Below are 15,762 nucleotides of genomic sequence, written 5' to 3' on the forward strand. Positions count from 1 at the left end.
AATTTCTTATCGGTGAGGGTCACACTATAGTCACTTCCTGTCAGTCAGGACTGAGTCAGCTACTTACATACCTGATATTTAACTCTTTCAGGCAGAGCAATTAAAAAAGGAACACAGCATAGTTGTGCGCTAGGCACTGTACATACACATGTCTATCTCATCGTGTCACATGTCACCTCGGGTATCCTTTAAGACCCGTACACACACTTGGCTGATGTAGCACCACATGGATCGGGATATGACCCCTCAGGCAACATCGCTGGGCAGAGGCTGTACAGACGCATATTCAGCCCTGACAACAGGAAGTTTCCACTATTGCGGAATACGCAACGGTTTCCCGCATCCGAGTCACACGGGGAAACTCTGCCTATTCTGTCAATAACATGCCGTCTGAATCTAATGCGGTTCTGAAAGGCATACTGCAGCTTTCCATAGCACACATCCAGTTCGAAAACGGACACAGAACCCAGAGGAAACAGGCCTTTATCCTCATCTACATCCGCAGACATCAGTACTGAGTCATTTGGAAAGCTGGCACTTTTATTTCATCCAGTGCCACTGCTCCTGTCAGGCTCTATGTGGCGATGTTAAGTAAAAAGCAGACAGCTGCTCTATTTATGTCACAGATTGCCCAGGAAGTTCCTGTCCTGGACGGTGAACCAGAACTCATAGGAGTGTGTAAGGGGCTACAAAAGATCAAAAAGCCCCCTTACTAAGATGTTATGCAAAACAGAAGGTTGCATTCTTAAAACAGAAGGCATTTGCGATTATTTGGCAGTAAGATTGCAGTGTGGGGAGACTGAACAATGGTAACACAGCAGTGTGTGGAGATGGGGCAGCGGTAACACAGCAGTGTGGGGAGACTGAACAACAGTAACACAGCAGTGTGGGGAGACTGAACAACAGTAACACAGCAGTGTGGGGAGACTGAACAACAGTAACACAGCAGTGTGGGGAGACTGAACAACAGTAACACAGCAGTGTGGGGAGACTGAACAACAGTAACACAGCAGTGTGGGGAGACTGAACAATGTTATAAACTGTTCTAATCACCTTGCTTCGACACCATCGTCTCACAGACTGTGAGATCACTTGACTCTCCACACCGCAAACAGGATATAGACTTTCTCAGGCTTCTTCAATGTTTACGTTATTTATTCAGGAAACAGGAATGCAGATAGATACATACATCATATCCTAGCCATGCCAATCTTCATGTTGCATTACAAGCTCGTGATTAGACTCCCTGCTGGAGTCTATCAGGTACCTTCTTCCTAACTACGTTACACTAAACTACCTATGTACAGCATACATTATATCAGATTACAGAAAGGAAGAACATGCTTAGAAGTCGTCCCAGTCAGCCTTGCTAGCTAGTGCAGAAGGAAGAAGCAGAAGCAGAAGTGACCTCTCGTAGCTCCCTCAGCCTTTAATACTGACTAGGAAAGAGTTAAATATGACATCATCTTCGCCACCCCCTAGACCAGATTATTGGTGGACCCACTCGTGGTGTCATCATACACACCTACTTGATTAATAATCAATGAGGCATTTGGCCTATATGCAGGACCGTGGATGGTTAGTAAACATGGCCAATGTTTTCTGTTCCTGTGGTTGAGGTCAGAGTAGTCCGATGGCCTTCTTTTAGGAACATGTTCTCAGTATCTGCGTGTATCCTCTGCTACACGCAGACCCTGAGATGCCTCTGCCTGCATCACAAAACCTCTATTTATTTTAAAGGCATACACTGCGGACAAGCCTTTTACATAAAACTCAGGCCAAGTAACTGAGGCCTACTTAAATTATAACAATCCCCCCTAAAACGGCTTGACCCGCAGATCCCAGCGTCTGAACCTCCCAGTACCTGGTTTCTTTTCTTTTATGTTTCACTTCTCGATGTTCGTGCTCACACAACTTCTCTGCTCTCGGCGATTACCCCTGGAAGAGAGAGAGCAAGACCTCTTGGTCTTCCTGTAACCAGGCTCTCTGGGGAGGCCCTACTTCTAAGTCCCTCTATACCACATGCTCAGCATTTGCGTCACTTCCGTGTCACTCACAAACTTGCATGACCACAGAAAAGTGAAACTCGTTTGGTTGTTACTCAAGGGAGCAGTGCCAGGTGCCTTCTAAAAGAACGCCTTTATACAATCAGCTCCATCACAGGTACTACTAAACCTATACCCGTAACCCTGTATATCCCTTAATTTGAAAATATCGGTTCAGGAGATTGTTTATGAGGCACCAATCTCTGGACTAGGTTAATTTGTTTTACGTAATTTTAACATGCAACCTCACCTGGATAATGATGCCTAAAGTTGTCATCCCCATCCAGACGACCAGTGGGTGTAGAAAGAACTTTGGAACCGCAGAGGCCCAGTCCGAGTGTCCCTGGAACATCACCGGAACCTTTTTCCACCAGGTCAGACTGGAACTCACCTGCTCGTTTTTGTATTCTACCTCGTGAAGATCACCTGTATCATGGTGAAATCTTACCTCTAACTTAGTGTACTGTTTGTTTAACCTTTGTAACAAAATGTGGTCGTCTTGGATCAAAACCTGTTCCCCTTTGTCCCATGTCATGTTCTCTTTCAGGACGGGAACTACCCGTGAAACTTTGCACTTTAGAGTTCTCTTAACAATTTGAGAAACAACGTCATCCAACCTGGATGACTGGATCCATATGGGATCTCCGCTCCCACAATATGTTCCCCTTGGAAACTCCCCCTTATCGGAACAATTATGAGAATATACCTTGAATGTATCATTAGAACTTATGTTAAAAAACTAAACCTTTCCTTCCGCCACCGGAACTATCGGTTGGGCTTCAGGGTGGATCTTTTGAATGGTAGCCTCGCATTCTGCGTTATTGAGCCTGCAGGCTTCTTCACTAAATTTGACTTGCCCCGGCCAACGCAGGTACTTCTGCAAGAATTGCCCGCATGAGGACAACTCTACTTGCTTCACCTCGCCGTCTAGCACCAAAAAAGGTTGACCTCTCAGGTCCTGGTGTAAGACCTGGGTTGAGGTTGGAACTAAGGAAGTGGCGGTGCCTAAAGGAATGTTGCACCGTTTCCATTTGTTCACCCAAACATCTCGAAGCTGCCATGCAAAAGATCCTTCTCCAGAAAGATTAATATACCTCCCCTTGTCCAATCTCTCGCTGACAAAATATGTCCCCAGCTGTCCTGATTGGACCTCTTCCCCCCTTATGTCCTGAGGCACACTATGTACCTGAGGTCGGGAAGATTGTACTCTCTGCAATCGTTCGATTAAGAGTACCTCTTCACTTACCCAACTATCATGAGGATAAGCTGTTGCATATGGACTGTGTAATATCGTCCCCTGTTGTGACCCGTGTGGTGTGAATGGGGTTCCCTGTGTGGGCTTTCCCTCCCCCGGGACCGCTCTCCCCACCCTCTTTGTCACCTGGAAATGTGGCTTGATCTCGATTTTTACTTCTTGTTTCGAGAACCACCCACCCTCGGCTTTCCAGCCTTTACGTGTGTAAAGTTGTTTCAGAGGCACTCTCTGTTGGTAGCTCCAGAGTGTGATGTTGTCCCCCGCGTCTCTCCGGCAGGAGAATTGACGCCTCCTACTCGTTCCTCTCCAATCTGGAACCATCTCACTCTGCATAACCAAGACAAGGTACCCCTGAATCACACACTCCACCTTTTGCACGTACCCATTGTACTGCAATGTACCTTTTAACCAACCTTTGGATCGGTGCGTCGATTCTGGGAGTGTGGTATTAAATAGCAGATTTACACTGCCATTCAATCCCCACTGCCCGCACACCTGACCCTTCAGACCTTTCACCCACATTGTGCCATGAAATTTGTTTTCTCCTGGCACAAGTGCTCTTTCCCTCCATCCCTGCTTGGTCCATCTGTGCCAATCAGAGGGAGGTGTGAAAGGATCAGTACCTTTGTCACCCAACATTAACATGCTTGGGCCTTGCATTCTCATTAACCCCTTATTATACATGAGAATGTCCTCTCTTCGTTCTCCTAGGACGGAATGGCAACCTAGGATCACCATCAGCATGGTACTCTTCATTATAAAAGCACCACCTTGGGAAAGAAAAACATTAGCACTTTGCATTATGCTTTGCTCAGACTGTTTTGTTAGTCTCTTTCCGATCTCAGGAATCTCGTGTTTTAGTCTCTTTCCAATTTCAGGAATCTCGTGTTTTAGTCTCTTTCCGATTTCAGGAATCTCGTGTTTTAGTCTCTTTCCGATTTCAGGAATCTCGTGTTCCTCCAAGCTTAGATTGGCATCTGGAACCTTTCGCTTATCCGACTGACATCTCCATCTTTGCTGCCAGCACTGCAGCTGTCTCAATTCCATATTGCCAAACACCTGAAATCGAAATACAAACAAATCAATTCTTATTAATGATTTGGGATTCGCCCTGCGGCTTGTACTCTTTACACTTTAAATTGATCAATATATACCGTAATTGATCTCGTTGCTTTATGGTTCTCATGAACTCTGTTTACTCTTATTGGTAGATTGGAGTTAAACTTCACCCCCCTACCTCAGTACTATCCTCAGTACTTACCTGTTTACAATATGCTCCCGCAGACTTCACCTTTGGAAGCTCGCTTCACCTTTGGAAGCTCTCACCCCATTGCAGCTCACTCCACATCCCCCCTCATCTGTCCATGCGCGGCCGTCGCATGCACAGATTACGGATGCCACACCTGATGCTGCTTTGCAGGTGAGCCTGCAATGCTCCTACTCATTATCGCATTTACTTATCTAGAACTTCATCGCGATACCAGCTCTGCTAGAAGTTCTGTGTGTTGTACCCTCTGACCAATGTTTGCCGTGCCACTACCCCCAGACTTCACAAAAAAAACGGCTGCCTCCCTGTAGGAAGGAGCACTTTGCACTTAAACTACACAGGGTGCAGGGCTAAGCATACCAGCGTCGCATGCCTGTATGCAGATCCCTGAATGCCCACATGGTAGGTAGTCACATGGCAAACAGCGTACTGATACACTGTCACTCTGTACATGGCAATTCTATCATCTGTATAATTGCCCCAAAAACTGCGGTCAGTTTTTGTTCTTTGTGTTACAATTGATAGGAGCTGGAAAAAACATATTTGACCAATCAGTGGACGAAAAAAAACGCACAAAAAAACAGCCCCAGCCCAGCATAGACCACTCAGTCAAGCTCTGGCCCTGTCCACGACAAAAACCGGAAAAAAACGTTACCGCTCTGCAGAAGCGGCGACGGAAACCCGAATTGGTCAACTCCCTTTTTTCCAACTCCGGCACCCCCCTGATGCACTGTCCCCCCCTATACGCTATTGGGAACTCATGCTGCACCACCCATTAAGGTGCCCCACTTACAGGAATAATCCCGTAAGCAACTCAGTACAGACACTTCCCTGACCTGCACTGCTACGTGTGTCCCTGCACCTAGCTGGGACACTTTTCCTATCCGTGCTCCTGCTAATCATACAGTAATAGCTTGTTGCACGTATCCTGGCATTCCTTTCCACGGACTCAGGGAAAACCTCTGGGGAAATACTTTGAGACCCGAGACACACAGTAGCATGTCTCTGTATTTCTACCCCCCTCCCTTTCAGCTGCTCTGCCCGGAGCCGTGAGCACAGCCTGACGTGACGTGGATCCCCCAGCCCCTCCTCCCCCCCTGCCATGACGTGTGGGGGCCATGACTCTCGGGGGCGGGCTCTCTCCACTGCCGCCATTTTGAGTCCTGGACTGCCAGTTAAGATGGCTGCTCCCATAGCAGCCTCTCGTTCCTATATCTTAGGAGAGAAAACAAAATACAAACAGAACAAACATTTTATGCATAATTACAAAGCATCTATCCACAATGCAGAGTAAAAAAAAAATCATACATTCCTGGATGTCCGTAAAAACCTAAGGAGAAATCCTTGGGACGTGGAAAACTCCCTCTCTCCACAAATCACCTGCAGCTTATCTCAGCCATAACTCAGAACTACTACAGCACGCCGCATAACTCTAAACCACATTAACGGCTAGTACTGCTGAGACGAACAACAGACGAGCTGGCTGAACAACATAACAGATGCGGATATGTACAAGCATGTTAGCAACTCTGACTGGAAACGCACGGAGGAAAGACAAACAAAAACCTCACCCATTATCTCAGCTGTCACTATGCGAACTTACACAGCTACCCAGAGACAAGGGCTGTCCACCCAGCTCCCCGAAAAAAAAAAAAAAAAAAAAAAAAAAAAAAACAGCTCACCGAGAAAAAACTTACTTCTAAGTTTTACAACTGTTCTCTCCTTCCCTCTCCTGTCTACTCGGCTACCTCTCTCCCCTGTCCACCACTAACACTGTTGGTTTCCCTCTGCCGCGGGGGACCCCCCCCCCCCTTTATCTATCATCCTGCCCAGTCTCTGGACAGGGAGAGAAAAACAAAACAAAATCCAGAGAGAGAGAAAACAAAACATCTGCCACACAGGAACATCGAATCCTAAGAAACAATCAAAGCGCATAAACTCTGAAAACACATTCTGTATTTACCTCGGAGCTGCACCTCTCCTCACCCCTCCCACCACGCACAGGAGAGATGAGAAGCCCGCAGCCTCCACGCTGCAATTAACACAGAATGTACACATAAACACATTATCCTCCTCTCATACAATAAAGATAATGCAACATAACAACGTAAAACATACTTGCCTGAGCAGAGGACTTTGTAAGCCTGCGAATTCGACCAGCTTATGGCAACTTTTTCCCGACACTGAGTGGATCTCTGGAACTCCTGAGCGTCATCTCTGTGTACCCACACTGGCTTAGCGGATCGATATCCAGCGGCAGCTGCCAGCCGGCCTCGGAGCGTTCCAGTCACCTGCGATCCGGTTTAGGCTATGACTGATGTGCACTTACAGTCAAAGTTTAACATCCACGAGTGTCGCCGCTGGTTCCCTCGAATTGCAGCCCGTGTGTGCTCGGCTCCCACACACTCACCCCAGCTTATCAGTATCAGCTTGATAAGCTTTACAGTCCGTGTCCGTCTATTCCGCTTGTTTTGCTGTGGAATATCTTGAAACCACTTTCTTCGGCCCCGGCCCCGTCTGCCTGTATTGCTAGGCAGGGAAGGATTTCAGCACCACTGTTATAAACTGTTCTAATCACCTTGCTTCGACACCATCGTCACACAGACTGTGAGATCACTTGACTCTCCACACCGCAAACAGGATATAGACTTTCTCAGGCTTCTTCAATGTTTACGTTATTTATTCAGGAAACAGGAATGCAGATAGATACATACATCATATCCTAGCCATGCCAATCTTCATGTTGCATTACAAGCTCGTGATTAGACTCCCTGCTGGAGTCTATCAGGTACCTTCTTCCTAACTACGTTACACTAAACTACCTATGTACAGCATACATTATATCAGATTACAGAAAGGAAGAACATGCTTAGAAGTCGTCCCAGTCAGCCTTGCTAGCTAGTGCAGAAGGAAGAAGCAGAAGCAGAAGTGACCTCTCGTAGCTCCCTCAGCCTTTAATACTGACTAGGAAAGAGTTAAATATGACATCATCTTCGCCACCCCCTAGACCAGATTATTGGTGGACCCACTCGTGGTGTCATCATACACACCTACTTGATTAATAATCAATGAGGCATTTGGCCTATATGCAGGACCGTGGATGGTTAGTAAACATGGCCAATGTTTTCTGTTCCTGTGGTTGAGGTCAGAGTAGTCCGATGGCCTTCTTTTAGGAACATGTTCTCAGTATCTGCGTGTATCCTCTGCTACACGCAGACCCTGAGATGCCTCTGCCTGCATCACAAAACCTCTATTTATTTTAAAGGCATACACTGCGGACAAGCCTTTTACATAAAACTCAGGCCAAGTAACTGAGGCCTACTTAAATTATAACAAACAACAGTAACACAGCAGTGTGGGGAGACTGAACAACAGTAACACAGCAGTGTGGGGAGACTGAACAACAGTAACACAGCAGTGTGGGGAGACTGAACAACAGTAACACAGCAGTGTGGGGAGATGGGGCAGTGGTAACACAGCAGTGTGTGCAGATCGGACTGTGGTAACACAGCAGTGTGCAGAGATGGCACAGTGGTAACACAGCAGTGTGTGGAGATGGGGCAGCAGTAACACAGCAGTGTGTGGAGATGGGACAGCTGTAACACAGCAGTGTGGGGAGATGGGGCTGCGGTAACACAGCAGTGTGGGAAGATGGGGCTGCGGTAACACAGCAGTGTGGGGTGATGGGACTGTGGTAACACAGCAGTGTGGGGAGATGGGACAGCTGTAACACAGCAGTGTGGGGAGATGGGGCTGCGGTAACACAGCAGTGTGGGGAGATGGGGCTGCGGTAACACAGCAGTGTGGGGTGATGGGACTGTGGTAACACAGCAGTGTGGGGAGATGGGACAGCTGTAACACAGCAGTGTGGGGAGATGGGGCTGCGGTAACACAGCAGTGTGGGGTGATGGGACTGTGGTAACACAGCAGTGTGGGGAGATGGGACAGTGGTAACACAGCAGTGTGGGGAGATGGGGCAGCGGTAACACAGCAGTGTGGGGTGTTGGGACTGTGGTAACACAGCAGTGTGGGGAGATGGGGCAGAGGTAACACAGCAGTGTGGGGAGATGGGGTAGAGGTAACACAGCAGTATGAGGGGGTGGGACAGCAGTAACGCAGCAGTGTTGGGAGATGGGACTGTAGTAACACAGCAGTGTTGGGAGATGGGACTGTAGTAACACAGCAGTGTTGGGAGTAGGGACTGTAGTAACTCAGCAGTGTGGGAAGATGAGATATAGTTAACACAGCAGTGTGTGGAGATGGCATAGTGGTAATACAGCAGTGTGGGAATGGGGCAGAGGTAACAGCAGTGTGGGGAGATGGCACAGTGATAACACAGCAGTGTGGGAATGGGGCAGAGGTAATACAGCAATATGGGAGAGGTGAGACAGCGGTAACACAGCAGTGTGGGGAGATGGGGCAGTGATAACACAGCAGTGTGGGGAGATGGGGCAGAGGTAACACAGCAGTGTGGGGAGATGAGATATAGGTAACACAGCAGTGTGAGGAGATGGCACAGTGATAACACAGCCGTGTAGGAGATAGCAGTGGTAACACAGCCGTGTAGGAGATAGCAGTGGTAACACAGCCGTGTAGGAGATAGCAGTGGTAACACAGCAGTGTGGGGAGATAGCAGTGGTAACACAGCCGTGTGGGGAGATGGGGCAGCGGTAACACAGCAGTGTGGGGAGATAGCAGTGGTAACACAGCCATGTAGGAGATAGCAGTGGTAACAACAGTGTGGGGAGATGGGGCAGAGGTAACACAGCAGTGTGGGGACATGGGACAGCGGTAACACAGCAGTGTTGGGAGATGGGACAGCGGTAACACAGCAGTGTGGGAATGGGGCAGTGGTAACACAGCCGTGTAGGAGATCGCAGTGGTAACACAACAGTGTGGGGAGATGAAACAGAAGTATTGAGAGGATTTTAGCAAAGTAAATGGAAAACCAATAGACTTTGCCAACTTAAAGTCTTCGGAGAAAGTAATCTTGCAAAATGAGTCCTCCAGTGTCTCATTAGTACCTTTACAAATAGACAGCTAGGCTAGCAGCACTAATGTACATTTCTTAAACATTCAGCATTTTATACCCTTAACAGCCTTTTACAGACAGATCCATTAGAAGCAATTTTAAATTAAAATAATGTATTTGAAATGTCCTCCTGGTTTTTCATTTCTTTTAGCACCTGGGGCCCATAGGCTCTTGCTTAGTGAAACATCTGATTATTATTGATAAACCTTGTACATTGCTGTGTAATATAATGCTGGGAATACACCATAAGTTTTTTTTGCTTTTGGCAGACAGATGGCTCTATAGATAATTACCGACAGGTCCGATCTTATTTCGATAGTTTTTCTCAGAGGATTGAATGGCAATCGATCAGAAAAACTATCTAAAACGAGGAAAATCGATTGGCCAGTAAATCTGCTGAAAAACTCATTGTGTATTCCCAGCATCAGAGCTTTGTAATTAATCGATGGGAAAGATATTACAACATTGTTACACGGGGCATTCTAGCAGTGTGGGGTGATGGGACTGCAGTAACACAGCAGTGTGGGGAGATGGGACTGCAGTAACACAGCAGTGTGGGGAGGTGGGACTGCAGTAACACAGCAGTGTGAGGAGATAGCTGCGGTAACACAGCAGTGTGGGGAGATAGCTGCGGTAACACAGCAGTGTGGAGAGATAGCTGCGGTAACACAGCAGTGTGGGGAGATAGTAGCGGTAACACAGCAGTGTGGGGAGATAGCTGCGGTAACACAGCAGTGTGGGGAGGTGGAGCTGCGGTAACACAGCAGTGTGGGGAGATAGCTGCGGTAACACAGCAGTGTGGGGAGATAGCTGCGGTAACACAGCAGTGTGGGGAGGTGGAACTGCGGTAACACAGCAGTGTGGGGAGATAGCTGCGGTAACACAGCAGTGTGGGGAGATAGCTGCGGTAACACAGCAGTGTGGGGAGATAGCTGCGGTAACACAGCAGTGTGGGGAGATAGCTGCGGTAACACAGCAGTGTGGGGAGATAGCTGCGGTAACACAGCAGTGTGGGGAGATAGCTGCGGTAACACAGCAGTGTGGGGAGATAGCTGCGGTAACACAGCAGTGTGGGGAGATAGCTGCGGTAACACAGCAGTGTGGGGAGATAGCTGCGGTAACACAGCAGTGTGGGGAGATAGTAGCGGTAACACAGCAGTGTGGGGAGATAGTAGCGGTAACACAGCAGTGTGGGGAGATAGCTGCGGTAACACAGCAGTGTGGGGAGGTGGAACTGCGGTAACACAGCAGTGTGGGGAGATAGCTGCGGTAAAACAGCAGTGTGGGGAGATAGCTGCGGTAACACAACAGTGTGGGGAGATAGCTGCGGTAACACAGCAGTGTGGGGAGATAGCTGCGGTAACACAGCAGTGTGGGGAGATAGCTGCGGTAACAAGGCAGTGTGGGGAGATGGGACAGCGGTAACACAGCAGTGTGGGTAGATAGCTGCGGTAACACAGCAGTGTGGGGAGATAGCTGCGGCAACACAGCAGTGTGGGGAGATAGCTGCGGTAACACAGCAGTGTGGGGAGATAGTAGCGGTAACACAGCAGTGTGGGGAGATAGTAGCGGTAACACAGCAGTGTGGGGAGATAGCTGCGGTAACACAGCAGTGTGGGGAGGTGGAACTGCGGTAACACAGCAGTGTGGGGAGATAGCTGCGGTAAAACAGCAGTGTGGGGAGATAGCTGCGGTAACACAACAGTGTGGGGAGATAGCTGCGGTAACACAGCAGTGTGGGGAGATAGCTGCGGTAACACAGCAGTGTGGGGAGATAGCTGCGGTAACAAGGCAGTGTGGGGAGATGGGACAGCGGTAACACAGCAGTGTGGGTAGATAGCTGCGGTAACACAGCAGTGTGGGGAGATAGCTGCGGCAACACAGCAGTGTGGGGAGATAGCTGCGGTAACACAGCAGTGTGGGGAGATGGGACAGCGGTAACACAGCAGTGTGGGGAGATAGTAGCGGTAACACAGCAGTGTAGGGAGATGGCTGCGGTAACACAGCAGTGTGGGGAGTTAGCTGCGGTAACACAGCAGTGTGGGGAGATGGGACAGCGGTAACACAGCAGTGTGGGGAGATAGTAGCGGTAACACAGCAGTGTAGGGAGATAGCTGCGGTAACACAGCAGTGTGGGGAGGTGGAGCTGCGGTAACACAGCAGTGTGGGGAGATAGCTGCGGTAACACAGCAGTGTGGGGAGAATGGACTGCAGTAACACAGCAGTGTGGGGAGATGGGACAGTGGGAACACCCCAGTGTGTGGAGTAGGATTGCCATGGTATACCGGTACGACGGTATATCGCGGTTTGATTGTGTATGGTAATCATACCATGCACAATCCAATTTTTCCGGTTGGGGAGGGGGGGGGGGGGCGGCACATCAGCGGGAAGAGAACGGTCGCATCGTCGGGGAGAGCGAGCGGAAACTCGGCTTCCTTCAGCCACACGCGGCTACAATCTTGCCAATTTAAAGTTGGAGAAACTAATCTTGTGAAATCCCAACGCCTCATTAGTTCCTTTACAAATAGACAGCTAGGCTAGAAGCACTAATGTTCATTTCTTAAACATTCAGCATTTCTTAACACACACTTTTACAGACACATCCATTAGAAGCAATTTTAGATGGTTGGAAATAATTGATTTGAAATTGTTGATCTTTAACGCCTTGTGCCTGTCGGCGCTTGCTTAGTGAAACATTTGACTGAGAGGGTTCTGATTGGTTGTGATCACTTCCTGCTTACCCAGCAAATCAGAGCCTTACAGATCTATCACCTGATCAAACTTATCACATGCTGCTCTGTGAGTTGTCATGCTAACATGATCTGCCCCAGACATTCCACACACCTTCCACACACCTCCTGTGCGCTCCACCACATGACATCCAGTATAAGTATTCCAGCTGGACCTTTTTATTCTGTTATTAACCACTTCAGCCTCAGATACAGTATATCTACGTCCACTGTGACTTTGTCTAAGGCACAAGGACGTAGGTAAAGTATACGTCTTGTAACTGAAGCACAGCTGTGCATGATTGGGCTACTCCTATGCAAACCCTAATTGGTGAAAGGGAATATATGTTCCCTGAGCCAATAAGATTGATTTTCACCAATTAAATACTTTTATTTTCTCGGTTCATAATGAAAATTCACACAGTATCACTGTTTTTGAATCAAATAACCTCCCATAAATTGGGACAGGAACATAATCTAAGTTTTGCGATAAACGGTTGAAATAGCCAAAGTTTGTGTTTTTTATCTAAGGTAGCATTTTTATTTTTAAACTGGAATTGGTAAAACCGACAAATGTGTTTTTTTTTCTATTTTGTTCTCTTTTTTTACCATTAAAATGCATAGAAAACAAAATTGTTCTAGAGGAAAAATGCCACATGAAAGTCTAGTTTGTCTTAAAGGGAATGTCCAAGCAAAATAAAAAAAATGAGTATCACTTACCTGGGGCTTCTACCAGCCCCATGCAGCCATCCTGTGCCCTCGTAGTCACTCACTGCTGCTCCAGTCCCCCGCTGGCAGCTTGCCGACCTCGGAGGTCGGCGGGCCGCATTGCGTACATTTTTACGCATTGCCGCTAGTGCAGGAACATTAACACATACATTTTTACGCATTACCGGTTCAATGCGTAAAAATTTACGCATTGAACCAGTAACGCGTAAAAATGTATGTGTTAATGTTCCTGCACTAGCGGGAATGCGTAAAAATGTACGCAATGCGGTGCGTCGACCTCCGAGGTTGGCAAGCTGCCAGCGGGGGACTGGAGCAGCAGTGAGTGACTACGAGGGCACAGGATGGCTGCATGGGGCTGGTAGAAGCCCCAGGTAAGTGAAACTCATTTTTTTATTTTGCTTGAACCTTCCCTTTAAAAAAATCGATATATATTTCATTTAGGTGTCTTAAGTAGGGATAATGTTATTGTTGACTAAATAGGGACATAGCTACAATGTCAAAACTGCTTTGGCCCATGGGGGGGAGGGGACTGAGGTCTGGATGGGAAATGGTTAACTGTATGCCGGATTATATCTTTAATTCATTGGCTTTTTTTTGTCCTCAGACTCATTTGGGCCGATGAACGGTACAGAAGATGAGCACACATTGTACATCCAGCAGTGTGGAGTGCTATTAGACTGCCGTGATGACGATGATGATCTTTCTCAGTCTGCTCCAGTTGAGGAGATGGAAGAGAGCTTCTTGGAATCGGATAAGAAGGACAGTCCTCCCCTCAGCTCTCCAGCCAAGCCTGGCCCGAGCGGTAAGGGGGCGAGCAAGCTCTCCAACATCATCGCTCACCTGCAGAGCTTGGCCAGCGAGCGCGAGTCCAGCCGCAGGGAGACGGCGGCGGAGGAAGAGGAGGCCTTCCAGATGGGAGAAAGCTCGTTCACCATTCCATACGAAGAAAACGGCATTGACCTGTCCTCCCCCCAAGGGCGTCCACACTCCACCGACCAGAGGCTGAAGGCCTTCAAGGCCATCAAAATCTTGCAGGACACGGACTCCAAGGACAAAAAGTACATTTGTGTAGAGTGCGGTAAAACCAGCCGCTATAAGTCTGCGTATTTGCGGCACAGGCGAACTCACACGGGCGAAAAGCCTTTTAGTTGCTCGGATTGCGGGAAGTGTTTCCGACGCAGCTCGCAGCTGGTCACGCATCAGCGAACTCACACGGGTGAGCGGCCGTATACGTGTCTGCGCTGCGGCAAGAGCTTCAGCTGTAATTCCACTCTGGTGACCCACCAACGCACCCACACCGGGGAAAAACCTTACATCTGCATAGAGTGCGGCAAAGGCTTCATCCACAGCTCCGACTACAACCGGCATCACCGCGTCCACCGCGGAGAGAAACGCTACACCTGCAAGGTTTGCGGCAAAAGCTTTAGCCAGAGCTCCTACCTGGCCATCCACCAACGAATTCATACTGGAGAGAAACCCTTTGTCTGCAACGAGTGCGGCAAATGCTTTAGCCGCAACTCCTCCCTGGTGACCCACCAGAGAGTCCACACCGGTGAGCGCCCGTACACCTGTGCCGAATGTGGTAAGAGCTTTCGCCAAAGTTCCCACCTCCTCATCCACCAGAGGACCCACACTCCGCTCAGCCACCGGGCCCTCAGCGCTATGATGTGAGCACTCGTTTCCAAAGATCTGACATAGGAAAACTCCTAGAATGCTCCACGCGAGCTCCTGGACTTCTTGGTGGTAATATTGAAGCGATGGAGACTCGCTGTGACTGCCGTTCTTCTCCTTGTAGTTCATACTGCAGAACATTTGTGTTCCCCTCCCCCCCCCCCCCCCCCCCAGCACCCTCTTGCACTATGTATTTATGGCTAGATTATGAAGGTTGACCTCGTCCACTGTCTCTACTAGAGAGTCAGGAGAGCTGGAATAGGTTGCGTAGTCCTGATTGCATGCCTCTCTCTCTCTCTCTCCAATCACGAGTCGCTTCATTCTCTGTGCAGTGTCTAACGCGTTCGTTTTTCTTTTAAACTTTGTTAAAGGAGACTATCACTTTGTGTGTCTATGTGAAGTCATTGGGTGAGTTGAGTAGGTGAGTGTGAATGCATGTGCGATTGGCAAGCCACATAGTAAGCCAGCAAGAAGCAGCCAGGTATAGTCCAGAGCACTATTTATTCTTGCTAATCCTGTAAAGCATTCAGTGTAGTTAAAGCAGCTCTGAAGCCAGCAGTAAAAAAAAAATTAGATACTCACCAATGGAGAGGGGAGCAGAATGCCGAAGCAGCTGGGGGTTATCCATAAACACTAGGAAAGTATAGGGAACTAGACTGAAAAGCCCTTCTAGTAAAAAGCAATGCTCAGTGTGATTTGCCTTAACCACTTATGGGCCGTAGGCTTTGCATCCCCTAACCTTCCCACCCCCCCGTGACCGAGCTATTTTTCACAAATTAGGCCACTGCAGCTTTAAGGGCTCGCTGCAGGGCCGTACAACCCAGCACACAAGTGTCCATCCGCCCACCCCACCCTCCCTTTTCTACCCCACAAACAAAGCTTTCTGTTGGTGGGGTCTGATCCCCGCCAGCGTGTTTCTTTATTTTTTTATTTATGTTTATTTCTTCAATATATTTAACTAATTTTTTTTTTTATTGGAAGCCCGCCCTCCCCCCGCCAGCCAATCACCATAATCAGCTGTCATAGGCATCAGC

At 48.4% G+C, this 15,762-nt stretch overlaps 1 protein-coding gene across 1 annotated transcript in view; it reads left to right on the plus strand.

The window, feature by feature from the left end:
- Positions 1 to 15,112, plus strand: part of LOC137518052 (zinc finger protein 436-like) — a 36,032-nt gene extending 20,920 nt beyond the window's left edge. Inside the window, exon 3 of the mRNA XM_068235261.1 lies at positions 13,662 to 15,112. Within this exon, the coding sequence (XP_068091362.1) occupies positions 13,662 to 14,728 (1,067 nt within the window). The 3' untranslated portion in view covers positions 14,729 to 15,112. The remainder of the gene's footprint in view (positions 1 to 13,661) is intronic.
- The last annotated feature ends 650 nt before the right edge of the window (positions 15,113 to 15,762 follow it).

Source organism: Hyperolius riggenbachi, chromosome 5, assembly GCF_040937935.1.
Source record: "Hyperolius riggenbachi isolate aHypRig1 chromosome 5, aHypRig1.pri, whole genome shotgun sequence".
NCBI lineage: Eukaryota > Metazoa > Chordata > Amphibia > Anura > Hyperoliidae > Hyperolius > Hyperolius riggenbachi.